The sequence below is a fragment of the Prinia subflava genome (genome assembly GCF_021018805.1).
Source record: "Prinia subflava isolate CZ2003 ecotype Zambia chromosome W unlocalized genomic scaffold, Cam_Psub_1.2 scaffold_31_NEW, whole genome shotgun sequence".
NCBI classification, from domain to species: domain Eukaryota; kingdom Metazoa; phylum Chordata; class Aves; order Passeriformes; family Cisticolidae; genus Prinia; species Prinia subflava.
Window position 1 is genome coordinate 1306764 of NW_026960608.1, and position 18504 is coordinate 1325267.

The following is an 18504-nucleotide window of genomic DNA, read 5'->3' on the forward strand; positions in this document are numbered from 1 at the left end:
CAAAGGGCACAAGAGGAGGGTGGTTGGTGAGGAGGGAGAGGAATGGGATGGGGTGGGGTGATGGTGCTGGGCCAGCCATGAGGTGACAGGTCTGGTGCCACCACAGTGGAATCAGCCCCTGGGCACCAGGGTGCCAGGGAATCCCTGAACTCTGTTTAACTTAATAAAAATGCACTATGTGAAATCCTTTCCCTGCTTTTGAGGCCTCATTTGAGGCCACCCAGTGCCACCCTCCCCATGTCCCTGCCACCCACAAGCTTCACATGCACCTGCCCCATTACACCTCCAGCTCCCTTCTCCCCAAGTCCCAGTGGGTATCAGGGGATACAGTGGGGGCTCCCCCAGTGTCCCTATAACCAGCTGAGCCTCCCCGGCCCTGCCCCAGTCAAGTGAGGGCTGCAGCTCTCCAGGCTTCCCCATCCAGATGGTTCTTCAGGACTGGAATGAAAAAGCTGAAGGGTAAAAGAACACTGAAGGGAGCAGTGAAAGAATTGTGATTTTCTTTTATTTGATTTTTTATCTTTTCTGAAGGATGCTGTATTGAGCTGAACATGACAAATATGCCAGGAATGTTTGCCCTCAGGGCCTGGGAGAGCAGGGAACAGCACTGCTGCCACTTTATCAATGCAGCAGCCCTGGTTGTTGTGCAAAAACAAGTGCCAGGGGCAGGTTCTGGAGCAGCAGCTGCCCATGCCTGGAGCAGGATGCCAGCAGGAACCTGCTGTGACAAGGATGGCATCCAGGCACAATGGGGGCCTGCCCTCAGCCTGCACACGGGGCAAAAGAAGCAGGTCCGGCTCTGCTCCCAAGGAACAAAGACAGGACAAGAGGAAACAGCCTCATGATGCCCCAGGAGAGGTTTAGGTTGGATATTAGGGAACATTTCTTCATGGAAAGGGCTGTCCAGTGGAGTCCCCATCCCTGGAGGGGTTTAAAAGCTGTGTGGATGTGGTACTTGGGGACATGGTTAGTCGTGTCCTTGGCAGTGCTGGGGGACAGTTGCACTCGATGATCTCAGAGGGCTTTTCCAACCTCAGTGATTCCATGATTCTCTGAAAGAGCTGCCGGCACCTCTGGAGAGCCCTGGCCCAGCTCCAAGGAAGCCGTGTGCAGCGGGCTGGGGCCAGGGCTAATTAACAGGCCTCATTAAAAATATATTACGTTTGCTTTAAACAAAGTTCCCCCAAGCCAGAGGAAGCTGGTGAGGGACTGAGGAGAGAGAGCGAGGGAGAGAGAGGAGGCAGGGAGGGGGAGGTGATGCCTGGGTGCATTTATTCCTTCCCTTCCTTCCATTTCTAACCCAAACCAAAATGTCTCTGTGGCTGGAGGCGCCCTCTTGTCTCATAAAGTCCCACATAGGAAATTGTAAAGTACAGGAAAACAACCCAAACCCCCTGACCCCTTAACAAGCTCTAGCCACAGCCGAAGTTGCAGGGTAAACAATGCCAATCTGCTGTTGCCAAACTCTCCTGGGTGCTGGGGCTGCATTCCTGGTCCCAAAAGAGGCTGGATGACCCTATTGGAGGCTGTATGTCCCCATCCAAGGCTGTATGTCTCCGCAGCCCTCACTTCAGCCCCCGGCTACAGAGCTGCCCCTCAGCCTGAGGGTGCTGATTCCTTCAAAGTCAGATGCTTCCTCTCCCCACCACCAGAGATGATGATGTTCTGAGACAGCAGTTGGTCTTCCCTCTCCGGTTCAGAGCAGGACTGATGTCCCTTGGAGCGTCGGGGTTTGTCCCCTGGGTCTGTCTGGCACCGGCCCTGCTGCAGCACCATTAGCATTGGTGCCACCGAGGGAATGTTCTGTTTCCCTGGACACCGGTAATTCAGCCAGAACCTGCACAATTTTCTGTGCATAATAGTCCCAAATGTGCTCTCTGGCAGGCTCAGGAATCAGCAGCCCAGCAGAGGCAGCCTAGATTAATCAAGCAGGCCATGACTCGGAACAAACCCGCTGATGAAGCCTTGGCAGCAGCAGCGTGTGTGAGGGCTGTCCTTCCTGTCCTGCTCCCACACAGCATGAGGGACTGGGAATCTTAATGGAGTGATTGACCACATTCTTCCAGAGCCCTCTGCCACCAGCACTGTGCCTCCTGCTCCACGTCCCTGTGTCACCCACATCCCCCACACCGGGAGTGGCAAGAGCTGGGCAGGCAGGTGGTGTGGGGCCGCTGCTGCAGAGGGGGGTGGAGGGGTCAGGGAGCCCCTGGTCATTGGGATTGAAATCACAGGACTCTGCCTGGGAGACTCTGCTGGTTAATCCAGCCACACACCCCACCAGGAGATGCCTGTGCTCCTGCCTGGAGCATGGGACAGGAAAGCCTTGTGGGATGCTCAGAGCAAGCACACAGGTTCATTTTGGTCCCAAATCCTGGTGTTTCTCCTGTCTCCTTCTTTCAGCTTCCCATCCTCTCTGCCTCCCAGATGGGATGCACAGGATGCAGGTTGGGAGCTTTCCTGGGGTATCTCAACCCACTGACCCCAGGACATCCCCTTCTCTCTTCCCCCCAGCAGGTACCACCTCCTCTCCCTCTGAAGGGACAGCATGAGTAATTTTTGGCAGGTCTTTGCCTGTTGGATGCTGTACTCGGGGCTGGCACTGGCAGCAGTCTGCAGCCAGAAGGTCTCCTGCATTCCTGGGGATTCCTGGGGATCCTTGGGGTGACCAGCCAGGTCACAGGGACCATGCTGAGCTAGAGGGATGTTGGCACTCTCCTGTGCCACCTATGATGGGTGGGAGGTGGGCAAGAGGGACAGCCCTGCAGAGTGGGAGGCCCAACACCTCCCCTCTCCTAAAGACACAGCAGGATGTTTACATGATGGATTCTGGCTGGTGAAGAACATACAAAGCCTCGAAAAAATAAAATTAATTTAAAAAAATCCCCTGTTGTTCCCTGCAGCAGATGGAAAACAAACACAGCTGCTCCTCTGCCCTGAGCAGGGGCTGCACACCCCAGTCCTCACTGGTCCCCATGCCCAGGACACACTGCCCAGGCAGCCAAATGCCCATGGGATTGATCCCACAGCAATCCTGAGAATCCAGGGAGGTGACAGTGTGGCTCTGATGCTGTATGAGGGGTGTGGGAGTTGAGGTGGCACTGACAGCCCAGAGGGGGGCCATGAGAAAAGGGATTGTTCACCCCAAGGAGCCATCCCAAGGTGGTGCCAGTCCTGCTGGTCCAACCGCTGCTCTCTATGTGCCCAATGGGGTGGATAAGCTGATCCTCTGAAAGGAGAACCCCCTGAGGGGGTGTGAGTGAGGCAAGGGACCATCCCCTGCCCTGCTGGAGCAGCAGAGGAGTGAGGACACCGCAGGTGTGTGGGGACAGGACAGGCTGTGAGGCCACGGCTGCCCCTGTCCACATGGAGCACAGGGTGAAGTGGAAGTTAAACATCAGGAAACACTTTCTGGCTCTAGATGGGATCTGGGAGGCAGAGCAAGCTCCCAGCTGGGAGCCCCCTCTGCAGGGACAGGAAGGGGGCTGGGGGGGACCCCCAGTGAGGGCTGTGTGTCTGCCACACTGCCATGGCCGGGATGTTCTGTATCCCTTCATTCCTCCTGATTTTTAATGCCAGCAGCAGCTTCTGGTGGCAGGGCCTGCTGAAGCCCCCCAGTGCACAGAGCTCCCATCCCACCTGACCTGAAACTGGGGAAAAAAGGAACATTTCCCATATTTACTGTGAAATCACAACAGCTCCTGCAGAGGCAGCTGCTCCCTGCAAAGTAACACTCCATGTTCTGGATTTAAATAAAGTACAAGAATCTATAAATCCCATGGACAAGCAGAAGTACCTAATACCCCCCAGTTTCACCTTTGGCAGCCCAAAACCTCTCATTCTCCAGGTCCAGGAGGTCTGAGAGTCCTGAGTGAGGTTGGGCTGTGCTCCAGGCTGGGGGATGATCCAGGTAGTTTGCAGGAATGCTGTCAGGGATGCCCGGGGCTGCAGGGATGTTTCCAAGGGTGCAGGGATGCTGCCAGTGGTATTGGGGACTGCAGGGATGCTGCCAGGGACTTCAGAGCTGCCAGAGGCTCTCTGGACTGCAGGTCTGCTCAGGGCTGGAAGAGTGCTTGAGGCTGGCAGGGATATTCGGGATTGGCAGGGGACTCAGGACCAGCAGGGATGCTCCAGGCTGTGGAGATGCTCCAGGTTGGAGAATGCTCCGGGCTATGCTCCGAGCTGTGGGATGCTTGGGGCTGAGGGGTGACCAAGGACAGGCATCCGGGGCTGGAGATGCCAGAGGGCAGGGCAAGGCAGGGGCTGCAGGGGCTCCTCCCGGCCACTCACGTGGAGCTCAGCTGTCCTCTAGTGCACGCTGGGCTCCATGACATGGAGCCATGGGGCTGGGAAGGGCAGAGAAGGGCTGGGAAAGGCAGGGAAAAGCAGGCAGGGCAAGCAGGGAGCACCACCAAGCCCCACCTCCCACTCGTTCAAACCTCGGCATTTTTAGGGGCTCCGCTATTTATTCAGCATCTCTTTGTTCCTCACTTTTTTCCCACGTCCCAGTCCCCCTTGGCCTTCCACCCCTTTTTGGCCACAGTTTTATATTAAGTCTCCACTTAATTTAATGGTCTCCAGTTATTCTTTATGCTTCTGCTCCTTTTCAGCCTCCTGTTTTTCAGCGGCCTCCACTCTTCATCAACCTCTCAGTCTCTGTTTCCCACTACATTTTTATTGTCCTCTCACCTCTCTTTGGCCTCCCTCCCTTTTCCAGCCCCCAATTTTTCCTGATCTCTACTTGCCCTCAAACCTCCCACACGTCTTTGGACTCCCACCCCATTTCGACACGGGAGCCACCACAGACATATGGCATGGGGAAAGGAGGGAAAGAGTGAAGGAGGAAGGTGAGGGAAGAGGGATGAAGTGCAAGTCCCTGAGCACTCGGGGCTGTCACAGCCTGAGCAGCCTCACCTGGGGCTTCCCACACACCTGCCTGTGGCTCTATTTAAGCTCAGCCTCAGCTCTTTCCTTACCTCGCTGTCAGTGTGCCCGGCTCTGGCCCTGCCTTCAGTCCCACAGCCCATCCAGGTGACCCCTGCCCTGTCCCCGCTGGGGCTGTGGGCACAGGGGAGGCTCCCTGACTTCTGCCAGCGCTGCACAGAGGGACACCTGTCCTTAAGCTACGGGGGTGGGTGGTAGCCGCTGTTCCCTCCATGGGCTAGGTGCTTTGGGGCTCTTTTGAGGTGCTTTGGGGGCCCCGGGTCGCGCTGTCCCCGCACTGTCCCCACTCTACCGGCGCTGCGGTGGCAGTGGTGGCCGCGCGAGGGCAGCAAAGCACCAGAGACGGGCGGCGCGAGCGGCACCGGGCCCGACCCCGATCAGGACCGAGACCCTCAGCAGGGCAGAGCCATAGGAGGGATCGGGGACAGGGATCCGATACACTGCCCTACCCACCCCTGCTGTGGGCAGCGACACCTTCCACCAGACCAGGTTGTTCCCACCACCATGCAACCTGGCCTGGGACACTTCCAGGGATCCAGATTGTATGGTTTCACGTTTGCCAATTCCTGTTTCCCAAATTTAGTGTAGTGGTTTGAGTATCTATCAGAATAATTTACTCTTTTTCTGCTGCGAGATAGAATTAGGAGAAAAGCAAAGCAGGCTCAAACTTAAAAGGTATAGACAGATCTATTAACAAAACTATAAGAGGGAAACAATTAATAAGAATCAGAATAAAACTTTCAAACCACTTTTCCTCTCTCCCAGCAGCTTATTTTCTTTCTCACGGACAATGTATAAAGACAAAACTCAGAACTCTAGGTCAGTACCACATAAAATAGTCTTTCATCAGTCCATTTAGAGAGACAAGTCTCTTTTGGTCTGTTAAGGTAACTTTCCACAAGAAAGAAACAGTCCGCTTGTGGCTTTTAACTCTCACAAAAACAGTTGCCCGGGGAAAATCTGCAGTTGTGAACCTCCCATATCACGTAGCCTTTCCTGCAGCTACTTATGGGCCATGGACTCATGCATACTCATGGGGTATCATTTAAAGATGAAGGGTTCCAAAAGCAAAAGGTTTTCCTCACTATCTCTAAAATCATCTTCAGCTCAAGAAACAGAGGTCTTCTTTTTTCCCTGGGGGCAGAGGGCTTCTGTCTTCCTCTGTTCAAAATTCTCCATTAGATCACAGCTATTTCAATATTTATTTAGTCCATCACAAATGACTTTACTTATCTCTACAATTTAAATACTCTCGTCATCTCCCAAAAATGCATATTTCTTCCATGGTTTAAAGGGATATTCTAGCATATTACGATCTGTTACCACAGCTCACAAAAGACTTTCAGCCTAAAACCAAGGCATCTTCTCCATCACTTCATCACTCAGGATATAACTTCTCTTTTACCGACCCTGTTTTCTTCATAGTGTCTCTTTACATGTCTCCCATTCTGACTTTTCTCTCACTCAGAGAAGGGTTAGTGCTTTGCAAGCTTCATCTGTGCAGTGGAAGAGTTAACATTCTCCCAGGTCTGCAGAGGGCATGCTGGTTCTTCCCCAGGAGATGGCTGAAGGTGGCAGACTCAGTCCATGCTGGGGCTGGAGCCAGGATCTCTTGAGTAGCAGGGCCTTTTCCCCCCCTTCCTCTGACTGGCAGCTGCTGGAGAGGGGGGCTTGCCCTGGGGAAATGGCAGTCAGGAATCTCAGTGGCCAGGACAGGCCGATGGACACTTCCCCCACCCTTTGCTGGCACCAAAGTGGGTCCAGCCCAGCTTGGGCCCAGAGCTGTTATCAGGGCATGGCAGCGGGGCAAGCTTAAAGTCAGCTAGATGTTAGTAGCTGGGGCCTCCCCTTCCCCCCCTGCCAGCAGCTGCTGGGACCCGGGGCCTGGCTCGGCCCTGTCAGGGCTGCAGCAGCGGCAGAGCCCGGCCAGGCTGCTCCAGGCCCGGGGGAAGGGGAGAGGGGCTGTGGCAGAGCGGGTCAAGCCCGCCGCTCCTGTTACCTCTCTCCAATCCCAGAAGGAAGAGAGCGATTCCTGAGAGTTCTCTGATTTTAACCCTGTGTGTTCCCAGAGGCGTCATCTTTCTAATGGCTATACCAAATGTCAATATTCAAACATAGAGTCTGATTTGGTTTGCTATAACTTTCTTGAAAAAATCACTTCCTTCCCAAACTACCACACAGGGGCAGCCACAGCTTCACTGGGCAGCCTGTGCCAGGTCTCCCAGGATGCTCTGATTGAGCCAAGTGTTGGCTCCTCTCTCCTACTCAGGCAGCTCCAGGACCTGGCATTGCTCACAAGGGCTTCTTCATCTTCAACCACCAAATAACAGAGATTTGAGGAGCCACCTGTGTCTGTGGGTGCTACCTTCTACTCTGAGTCATTAATCTGTCCTGGCCCAGACCTGGTTGAGGAACAAGTCTGAGGATCATCACTCCAGGACTTCTTTGCTCCAGTGGGATGAGCTTCCCAGCAGTTGCTGGTGCAGACCCAGGTCTATCAGCGTAGCCTCAGGCTCTGTGCCCAATCCAAAATCCATGCATGACCCCCCCCCTCACCAGCCCCCTCTCCCACCCCCACCATCTTCAAAGCCAGAGACCTGGCAATGGTTCTGAAAGCCGGGCAGAGCCTTCATGCCATGGCTTGGCATGGAACTCAAAGGCTAAATTAGCAACATCTGCTCTTGTGGGCTGTAAAACCCTCTAACTGCTCCCTTCCCTTGCTCCAAGCGCTCACAGATGGGAGCAGTATGGGGCTGCAGCCAGCCCAGCCAGGGGAGCTCTGCCCCTGACTCACAGCTATCATAGCTTGCTGTGCCACCTCTGCCACCACTCTCCAGACCCCTTAGATCCATGGCCTGATGGCAGCTGAGTATGAGGGACAAGGAGTGAGCTCTTCTCTCTGGTGACCAGGGGATGGCCGGAGCTGTGTCAGGGAGGGTTAGGCTGGATATTAGGAAAAGGTTCTTCCCCTAGAGGGTGGTCAGGCACTGAACAGAGGGAAGGGTCTGGAGAACCAGCAGTGGCTGGGAGTGCTCAGCTTGGAGAAAAGGATGCTCAAGGGGGACCTTCTCCACAACTCCCTGACAGGAGGGGACACCTGAGGGGTTGGGCTCTGTTCCCAGGCAACAGGGACAGGAGGAGAGGAAACGGCCTCAAGCTGTGCCAGGGGAGGTTCAGGTTGGACATCAGGAGGAAATTTTTCATGGAAAGGGTGGTCAGGCTTTGGAAGGGGCTGCTCAGGGAGGTGATGGATTCCTCATCCCTGGAAGTGTCTAAGGAAGGACTGGATGTGGCACTCAGTGCTCTGGGCTCGTTGACCAGATGGGGATTGGTCAAAGGTTGGACTTGACCTTGGAAGTCTTTTCCAACCTCAATGATCCCATGATTCTGTGAAAACTAGCCCATGCCCTGCAGGCTGGCTGAGAGGCCCCGCCAGCACCTATTGTTCGGGAGCTGAAGCAATCGGAGCCCTTTCCGGAGGAGCCTGGCGGGGCCGGGCCGGGCTGTCCCGGGAGGGCCATACAGCAACAGGGCTGAACACCACTGTCATCATTCTGTGGATGCCTCCAAATGCAGCCAAGCGGTGCCTCATGAGGCCACCAAGGTCGGGAGGGCATGGAGCCAGCCGGGAATGGGATTTGTGAATGGGAATGGGATGGGCAGTGCTGACGGGGTGAGACCATTTGGTACCCCCTGGAGAGGGGGTCTCTGAGGCAGCCATCCCCTCACAGCCTGGTGCCAGGAGGAGACAAGAGAGTCCCATGGGCAGCACTTGCAGGGCACTACTGATGTCTGACACTGGGCACCAAGTGCTTCTCCGCCTTTCTCAGCCTCATTCCAAGAATTTCCAGTATGTCCACTCCTTCCCCACATTTTGGCCATTAGATCTGATTATCCTTGATTTACTCGCTGTCTGGGGAGCACTCAGGGCCTCTCCCTCTGTACAAAGCAACCTCAGCTGCATTCTGGCTGCAGCAAAACATCCCACCCTGGAGACATCCCTTGGGAGATTCCCTTAAACTCCAGTGCCCTCCTCAGCTGGGGGTGTCCCTCAACTCCTGCTTGGGAGCTGGGGGGGGGGGGGTAGCAGGGCTTGCCAGGACTGTCACCCCATGACAAACAAGGGGTATGATCACAATCCCATAAAAACACATCATTGAAGCCCTTTGCCAAGGCCAGGCCAAGCCTTGGCTGGCACAGTGAGCAGTGAGAAAACACCTTGTGCTGATGGTGACTTCCTCCCTAGTTATCCCCGCCAAAGATCTGCCTCACAGGTAATCATGGAAACTCCAAATTCCCCAGGGAATCCTCCCGAGCATCGAGGCAGAGGCTGGCAGAGCTGCCTCTCTCACCTGAGGAACTAGGACTTGAGTGCCAGCCTGGCAATATCTGCTTGGAGTAAGAAAAACATCCATGAACCACATTTCCCTTGGAGTACTGGCAGTAAAACATCCATACAACATTGCCTTTAGTACACCAGCAGCAGCAGCAGAGGGAGAGAATTCAGAGGAGGGCTGAGCAAAGCTATTCTCTCTTGAAGGGTCATGTGTGAGCCACTGGTTTTGCAGGGAGTGGGAGGAGCGTATAATGTTTTCACAGGCAGAGGAAACTCCTGGGTGGAAATAGCACTGTGCCCTGGAAACGGAGCTGTCAGCAAACAGGGCTGGTGCAGCCTCACCTCAGCAGGCGATGCTGAGCTGGGCACAGGCTCTGTGGTGGATGAACTGCTCCCGACGGGAATGGGAGCAATGAGCTCCCGTCACGGCCCTGTGGGAGCACAGAGGAGCCGAGGTCAGGGATGGGCAGAGTGTTCCTGTACAGTGGCTCCCAGGGACATGCTCTCCATGCCCTTCCTCCTGGTTTCATTCAGCCCCAGGTACACAAAAGGACCAGGAGTGCTGGGGCAGGAAGAAAGCTGAGTCCTCAGGCTGGGGAGAAAGCTGAAAAAGGATGGGAACAAGTGTGGCTTTGTGGGGAAAGACAGGAAATAAGAAAGAAAGGACAGCAGGGTTCAGTGTCCCATAACTAATAGGGTGCACAAGGCTTGGAGGGGCTCTGTTACAGTCTCAGCTCTTCCTAGATCTGGACAGGACAGGACAGTGCTGATCTGCCTGCCTGCAGCACTTGCCCTGAGATATGGAGTGATGGGACAAGGGAGAATGGCCTTAAACTAAAGAGAAGGGAAGTTTAGATGTGATATTGGGAAGAAATTCTTCCCTGTGAGGGTGGTGAGGTGGGGAGACCCTGGCACAGGTTGTCCAGAGGAGCTGGGGCTGCCCCTGGATCCCTGGAAGTGTCCAAGGCCAGGTTGGACAGGGCTTGGAGCAACCTGGGAGAGTGGGAGGTGTCCCTGTCCATGGCAGGGGGATGGACAAGGTGATGTTTAAAAGTCCCTTCCAACCCAAACCATCCAGGGATTCCTCAAACCCTGGTCTGATCCTGTGTGCACAGAGCAGGCACAGACAGTCCTGGGAAAGAAACCTACCACAGGAACCACAGACGTGCAGGAACAGCGCTCTCAGCTATTCCAGCATCTCCTCCCAGCAGGGCTGTGGACATGCTGGAGGAGCAGGAAGGGATGGGGTGGAAAAGCCAGAGGAAAGCAGCCCTTGAGGGAGTCACAGGCGTCTGTGCCACGGCTCAGAAGAGCTGAGCCTCCAGCCTGGGTTGTAGATCCTTATATCACTCCCAGTGATGTTCAACATTTGTTCGTTCTGGCTGTAAAACCTCTCCTGGCTCCGCACCAGGTATTTCCTTCCCTCAGTGCCTCAGCCAGGGCTGAGCTGTTGGAGCGTGAGCAGCTCAAACACCGTGGCCTTTGTGACTAATGGCACCAGCTGAGGTGACAGCCCCTCCATAAGAGCCCTTTTCTTCTCAGGGTTGTTGTTCCCTGAGATTCTCCTCGGGGTTGCTGTTCCCCGAGGTAATAAGGTTTTCTCCCAAGGTTACTGTTCCCTGGGACTCTCCTTGGGGTTGCTGTTCCCCAAGGTAATAAGGTTTTTCATCTTCTCTTTGCCCTAAGTGTTTCACGCCGGAGCCAGAGATGACAAGCTGAGTCCGCCAGTGCATGTTTCCAAGGTTGTTTATTCTTCATTATCTCTCAGTTCTTTCTCCACTCTGCCAGGCCTCCCTGGCAGGGTACATTATCTTAGTTCTTTCTCAGCTCTGCCAGGCATCCCCAGCAGAGCAGGACACGCGGCGGACTGGGGCGGATCAGAGAGCCCCGCACCTTATGTACGGCACTCTTGACCCAAACACTGTCCAAAATGTACTTTTTATTTACAAAATTTTACCAATGCCTACTACCTATGCTAACATGTCATTTCTCCTCTAAACCAGTCTCTAAAATCCAACTCAGGAAAAGATGGGGGACGAGAGCAAGAACAAGGAGCACAGGGGCCACTCCCCAATTCCTCCATCTTGTCTCTTCGACCCCATATACTAAAAATCCTAGATTCTACATTTACATTCTATGATAAACGAAATACTACTTATTTTGAATTCTCACAGCTTGTGATTCTTCATACAATGTGGGCATTCACTCCCATGGCCAGGGATCAGAGGCAGTGTCCTCCTGGGCTCTGTGTGAGGCTGGTTGACCCCCTTGTACAGATCCCAGACCCCCCTGTCCGGTCTCCAAACCCTCCAGGGTGGCCAGAAGGATGTTCTAGACTCTGACATTTTCCCATGGGGCTTGCTGTCCTCACAGGTTAGGATGATAAACAGGAGAAGGATAAAGCCTCCAGTGTCTTTCCCTGTGCCTGCAGGATCCCACTCTCCTGAGGGAGCTTCGGTAACCAGCTCCAGCACCTCATGGCCTTGAAGGAAGTGGTTCACTTTAGGACAGAGCTTGAGGAAAACCCCAGGAATAGGAACACCTGAACCAATTCCCACAGCCAGGGTAGTGCCCAAGGCTGAGGATGGCTTTGTGGATGGAGAAGGAGCCTCCAAGCAGGCTCTGCCCTCTGTTCCGTGTGCACTGAGGTTTCATGTCCATAAAATTATGGAATCATTTAAGTTGGAGTGGATCTCAGAGACCATTGAGTTCAACCATCACCCCCAGCACTGCAAAGGCCACAATTTATCAATATTCCCAAGTGCCATATCCACATGATTTTGACTACTTCCAGGGATGGTGACTTCACTACTTCCCTTGGTGTCTGTTTCAATGCCTGACCACCTTTTCAGTGAAGAAATTTTCCCTAATATCTCACCTAAACCTCCACTGGTGCAACCTTTGGCTATTTCCTCTTGTCCTGTCCCTGTTCCCTGGGAGCAGAGCCTGACCCTCCCCCCGGCTGCCCCCTCCTGTCAGGGAATTGTGCAGAGCCAGAAGGTACCCCCTGAAGCCTCCTTTACTCCAGGCTGAGCTTCCCTCCAGCTCCCTCAGCTGCTCTTTATTTTCCACTCCCAGGAAGCTGATGGTCTCTCAGGGTTTAGCCATGCCAAGAACCCCTTAACAGGGATTTAGGGACACAAATAAGGGATGTCCCTGGAAGCTGCTTTTGCTGTCTGGTGATAACTCTCTCCCAGTCCCCCAGAAATGGAATCATTGGGGGCTCTTTGTGGGGCTGAGGATGTGTGGGCAGTGAGGGGACACCAGGCTCTGTTCTCAGGGGACAGCGCTGTGTTTGTGGCTTCTGCTGGAGCCCCCATGGCCCCTCTCCACTGGGACCTGTTGACACCGGGGATGGGACCAGTCCGTGAGGGTGAGGATGGAGGTGAGGTGAGAATGAGGATTCAAGTGAGGTGAGAATGAAGATTCAAGTGAGGATGAGGGTTAGGATGAGGATGAGTATGTGTGAAGATGATGGCAAAGGTGAAGTGAGGATGAGCGTGAGGACAACCGTGGGGGTGAAGTGGTGGCGAGGATGAGGGAAAGGTTGAGGAGGAGGGTGAGGTTGAGGGTGCAGATGAGGTGCTGATGAGGGTGCAGGTGACGCTCAGGGTGGGGGTGAGGACGAGGACGAGGCTGAGCGCGGAGGTGCCTCCGGGGCTGGGGGGGTGTGCGGGTGCGGGGGTGTCCCAGCCCGGCCGAGCGGAGCTGTCCTTCAGCACCTCGGCAGCGCCGGCCGGCGCCGGTGCCGGCGCCGGTGCCGGTGGCGGCGGAGCGGAGGCAGCGCGCAGGCGCAGCGCTCGCGGCTCCTCAAGGTGTTGGCGGCGCGGCCGAAGATGGCGACAGACTGAGGGCAATGGGGCCGGGCGGCGGCGGCGGCGGGCGCGGCGCGGCCCCGGCACCGCGCCGGGGCAAGCGGAAAGCCAAGTGAGGGCGGCCGGGGCATGCCCGGGGCCGGGGCCGGGGCCGGGGTGGGTGGCGGCGGCAGGGCGCGGCGGGGGCGGTGCGGGCATGGCGGCGGCGCGGGGCAGGTGACAGCGGCGGCAGCGCGGCGCTGCCCGCCCGCCGTCCGGGCGCCCCCGGCATGATCCGCGGCGCCTGGATGTCCCCCCGCGGGGGCGCCGCCGGCGGGGCCGTGTGCTGCGCGCCGCGCCGCAGCGACAAGCCGGTGGCCGACCCCGAGCGAGCGCAGAAATGGCGCCTGTCCCTCGCCTCACTCCTCTTCTTCACCGTGCTCCTCTCCGACCATCTGTGGCTCTGCGCCGGGGCCAAGCTGCGGGCGCGGGAGCGGCCGCGGGGCCGCGGGCCGCGGGCGCTGCTGGCGGCCGAGCCGGCGGGCGGCGGCGGCGGCAGCTGCGAGGCCCTGCTGGGCAACCTGAGCCGCAGCCCCGGCGGGCCCTGCCCCGCCGCCCGCGGGGACCTGGACTCGGCGTGCGCCCGGCTGCTCGCCCCGCAGCGCCCGCGGGCCCCCGGCGCGCCCCTGCGCTCGCCCCCCGCCGCTGCTGCCGCCGCCGCGCCCTTCTTCGCCTCGCCCTCCTCCAAAAGGACCTTCCTGCAGGCTTATTTCAGGAACTTCAACCTCTCCTTTTGTGATACTTACACGATCTGGGACCTGCTGCGGGAGATGGCCGGCCCCGACGGCCTGGACTGCAGCCTGGACAACCTGATGGTGGACCTGGTGGTGGCGGCGGCCGGGGTGCTGGGTGGGGAGGCCTGTAGCAGCTGCGTCCAGGCGTACCAGCGGCTGGACCAACACGCTCAGGAAAAATACGAGGAGTTCGACCTCTTGCTGGAGAAGTACTTGCAATCGAAAGAGTACTCAGTCAGATCCTGCCTGACGGACTGCAAGGTACGAGGGGGTGTCCCGGGTGAGCTGGGTCACAGAGGGCTTGGTAGTGTGGGGGAACCATGGTCTCCCTGCTCTCACACCTACCTGCAGGCTGGAGTCTCCCTCTGCTCCCTAAACCTTTCCTGGCAGTGGTGGTGGGACAGGTCTGGAGCCCTTGGGAAGGCTGGGACAGGGTGGTGGGACAGAGAAGGCAAAGCAGGACTTGGCCTGAATAAGCACTCGCACATCCCTTCACACCTGTGCACACAGGCAGCTCCCAACACCCTGATCCAAACACCTCAGTCTGAGCACCCAACTCATGACACCCAACACCCCAATCCTGACACCTCACCCCCAACACCCCTCTCCTGACACCCCAATCCCTACCAGCTTCACCCACACCCCTTTCCATGTGCACCCCTATGCATATGGGGGCTGAGCTGGGGCAGGTGTGGGGCCTCTCATCTTTGCCTCAGACCTGCTGCTGCTCCTGGGACAGCTCAGGGTTCTGCCTGGCTGTTATTAGATCAGCAGTGACCTGAGATGAACTGTGGTGCCAGAGCCCCCTCCCTGTACGCAGCAGCTGTTTTCCAGCTCTTACACCCTTTCTGCCCAGGGAGTGGGCCCAGGGGTGCTGGGATGTGCCTCCTGCCTTGGTGTTCCCCCCAGTGTCACTGACTGTCCCCAGCCCCGGGGCACAGTCCCTGTTCTGAAAGCTGATGGGTTGGTAGTGTCTCCCAGCATCAGTGGGATCGAGGCTCAGTATGGAGCCATCTCCTCTCCCAGATGAGAGTTGTGGACGGATCTCCATCGGACCCCCAGTGTGATTCTGCTGGATGCTCTGTTCTTACAAGCCTGTGGTGCCTCCAGCTTCTACCTGCTCCAAGCTGCCTGGCTCACTTGTGCATGCTCCCTCCAGATGTCATTCTGGGAAGTGCAATGGTCTCCATAATTAAACCTGCTTCCCTTTCTTGGAGCTGTGTCTTGGGGTGTGTGACAGCATTGTCCCCACAGGGATGGTGGCAGAGCTTCCTCCCTGGCAGTACGATGGGGTTGACCGCTCCTTTTCTGGGACAGGAGTTTTGAGGGACACTTGGAGTTGCTGGGCAGCTCTTGAAGTGATGTTCGTGCCCTGGGAAAGTGCAGGAGCAGCACCAAGAGCAGCACTGGGACACCGAGGTGGTGTCTTTCACCAAGGGCACATTGGTAAGATCCTGGCCACTACTCCAAGGGTCGCTTTTGTGAGGAGCTGGCTTTGAGCAGGAGCTTGTGCTTGCGTTCTGGGCCCAGGCCAAGGCAGGTAATTACAGTCTGCTTCCCAAATTCCCTGTGGTTTCCAAGGGACGTAGTATTCAGCCTGCTCTGAGTAGTTTGGTCCTGCTGCTCCACTTCCACAGGGAGTTTGGTGCTGTCCATTGTGCTGCTCCTGTTTCCAGGGGCCCAGCAGGATCAGGATCTCCCTGCACCATGTCTGATGGAGCATAAACATTCCAACTTCAGGCTTAGCTTCCATCTTTGCTGGGAGACACAGAGAGAAGTGAAAGAGGTGATAAAATAATCCTTATGTTTGGACTCCAAAGTATGTAGAAATAGAGCCGTGCTTCTATGAGTCCCCAGTAAGTGTCCCTGGGTTTAACATCTGTGATGGGAGAGCAGGAAATGTGCTGAGGAGATGCAGAGCTGGAGGTAGTGGCAAAACGCGTCCCTTTGAACTGGTTCCGTGTTGTGTCCGTGCCTCCTTAGAGCATCTGTGAGCTCCAGCCACACATTCCACAGGCAGTACTTGGGAAGCAACAGGAGGCAGGAGCAGCAGGGACAACCTGTTAATACTCCCCTGGGCCACCCACTAGGAAATTCCCATGGGAGTGACCAAATCTACATGCTCCCACCAGAGCCCTCACAGCTCCCATCCTTCTGGTTGCTCCTGAAAATCAGACTGCTTGGTTTAAGGCCATTCACTCCATATTTGTTGTACTCCAGCCTTTCACATCCATGAGATTCAGCTTTTCTCTCTCAGTGGCTGTTCCCCATCTGTGAATTGAGGCTGATGCCAGACCCCTCCAGCGTTGTGGTGACAAGCGAGTTTTGGCCTGATTTCGAGTCCTCTGGATTTGAGCAGGGACTGCAGTTACTCATTGCCTTGGAAAAATGTGGCTGGTGGGATTTTTGAAGCAGTTTGAATTTGTAATTCCCATCCAGATGCTGGATAATACCTGTTTGGGAGGGATGGCAAGGCTATTGCTTGATGGTGATAACATCTGAGAGCAAATAACAGGAAAACAGGAGAGGAGTGGAGGAAACCAGAGTGGAATGTGCAGCTCGGCCAGTGTGAGAGCTCCTGCAGAGCCCTCACAGCAAGATTCTGGCTGCAAGAACTCTGGAGCTGGAGAAACAGGATTTAGATGATAATTCTGGTACATGGGACCATGGGAGCAGGGCTGTGCATGGAGGGTTAGTGCTGCTTCCCATTTGCATCCCTGCCATTTCATAATAACAGATGGAAAATTGAAGATGAGGAAGCACAGCAGCTCCAGCTCACCTGCACACAGCCTCCCTCTGCAGAGCCATGGATCCCTCTGGAATTTGATGCCTAACAAGTGTGGTTCAATAGACAGCTCACAGGGAGCTCTGTGGCAGCCAAACCACTCCGGTGATTTTGGCTCTTTATTCCACCTCATATCAAACAACAACACCACCAAATCCCAACTGGAGCTGCCAGTTCCTTCCTATGGCAGCAGGTTTGACCCCTAGCTAAAAGTTTGGAAGCATGTGAGTGTTGTGGATTGGTTTCAGGAGACACACAATTCCCTGTTAATAAATCATCTTGAGATCTGCCCTCAGGTTTGCAGAGAAAAGGCAGGTGCTGCTGGGAGGGGAAACAGCATCCTAGGCATCCCAACCCCGGATCTGTCTGTGCCCAGAGATTGGGTAAGACTGGACCAAAGTCTCCCTGGGAGATAGGAATCCCATGAAATGGTGGGGTCTGTGTGTAATTCAGCTGCTGAGATTACTCAGTGCTGTAATACTCTCCCTTTTTATTTTCTGCTTGGGGATCATTCCTGTGCAGATCCCACTTTCTGCATATGTTGTTATTCCTGTACAGCACCATCAACTTCCAAATCACTCCCTGGAAATGTTTTATTTGTTACTCTTACAACTAACCCCAAAAATCCCTGTGGCTGAGAGACAGTAAACCATGAAGATGCACTTCTGGGGCTTATTGTTTGCATTTCCCATTTGGTGGGATTTTGGGGGTCTGGCTCTCACAGGGACACTCATGGACAGGGGCACCGGCATCCTGCAGACAGGAGGAAAAGAGGGAACTGGGTCTATAGGTTCATCCATCTTCTCAAATACATTTCACCTTGTGCTGTGAGGATCTGCCTGCCAGCTGCTGGGTCATGGTGCTAGGTAGGGATGATGTGGATAAAAGGTGGAAAACACCTGTGTTTTTCTGAACATAAGAGGGAAAAGTCACTAATTGAGTCAGGAACAGCTGCCGGCCGCCTCCATCTCACCTGTTGCTATGTGACTTGTACCCTTTGTCACTGCAAGATACAATGAACTTCGTGCACTGAGCAATTGTGGGGACACTTTGGAGCATCCTCCAAAGGGGCTTGAGAAGGCCACAGCCTGGGGATGTGGATGTTGGACTCGAATATCCATCAGGAAATGTGGGGCAGCAGCAGAACTCAAACTGTCAGCCCAGGCTTTGCAGCACTTAGTGCAGGAGGAAATCGCTGTCCCTCCAAAGCAATGCTCCAAGAGATGCTTGGGGCTCATTTGTGCCTTTTTCCCATCTTTCCAAACAGGAAAAGATCAGTGTTGCGCTGGCTCAGACACTAGATGAGAGCTTTGCTCGTGCCAAGGCTCTGCATGCTGGCTCCCACCCCAACAGCTCCCGAAAGTGCCCTCTCCCAACAGTCTTGGGGCAAATCAAGATCTATGGGACAAAGCCTGTGGAATTGAGGAGTCATTAGGGTGCAAGAAACAAAGCTGTGGTGAGAGAAGGGCTGACAGGCAGGAGGGAGCTGGCAGCAGAGCTGGGCAGGCTGGGCTGGACAGGACCTGTAGCATCTCAGATGTGATTAGATTATCAGGTTTCTCTGCGCATGGGCCCGTGGCTGTGGGAACTGGTTCTGCACCTCTGGTTTCCCCAGTACCCCTGGCAGGGCAGGTTTTCACTCCCAAGGCTTTGCTGGTGTTTCTGTGCTGTGGGTACATGGTGATGTGGTGAGAAATGGAGGCTGTTCCTGCTCTGGCATCACCCCTGGCACAGCCCACACAGAGCAGGGAGCAAATCCCCAGTGCTCAGGTTCAGCACCCTCTGGGGTCCTGTTTTCTGGCTCTTGTTTAACCAGGAATAGCATCAGCAATCAGCATCCCTACAGAGCATCCC

General features: G+C 55.4%; 1 protein-coding gene across 2 annotated transcripts in view; it reads left to right on the top strand.

The window, feature by feature from the left end:
• The first annotated feature begins 13106 nt into the window (after positions 1-13106).
• Positions 13107-18504, top strand: part of LOC134565001 (NALCN channel auxiliary factor 2-like) — a 38286-nt gene continuing 32888 nt past the window's right edge. Inside the window, exons 1-2 of one of the 2 annotated variants that reach the window (XM_063424354.1) lie at positions 13107-14126; positions 14847-15206. In XM_063424354.1, the coding sequence (XP_063280424.1) occupies positions 13362-14126; positions 14847-15191 (1110 nt within the window). In that variant the 5' untranslated portion in view covers positions 13107-13361 and the 3' untranslated portion in view covers positions 15192-15206. Of the gene's footprint in view, positions 14127-14846; positions 15207-18504 lie in introns of those variants that run through there. The other variant, XM_063424353.1, reaches the window with a different exon arrangement.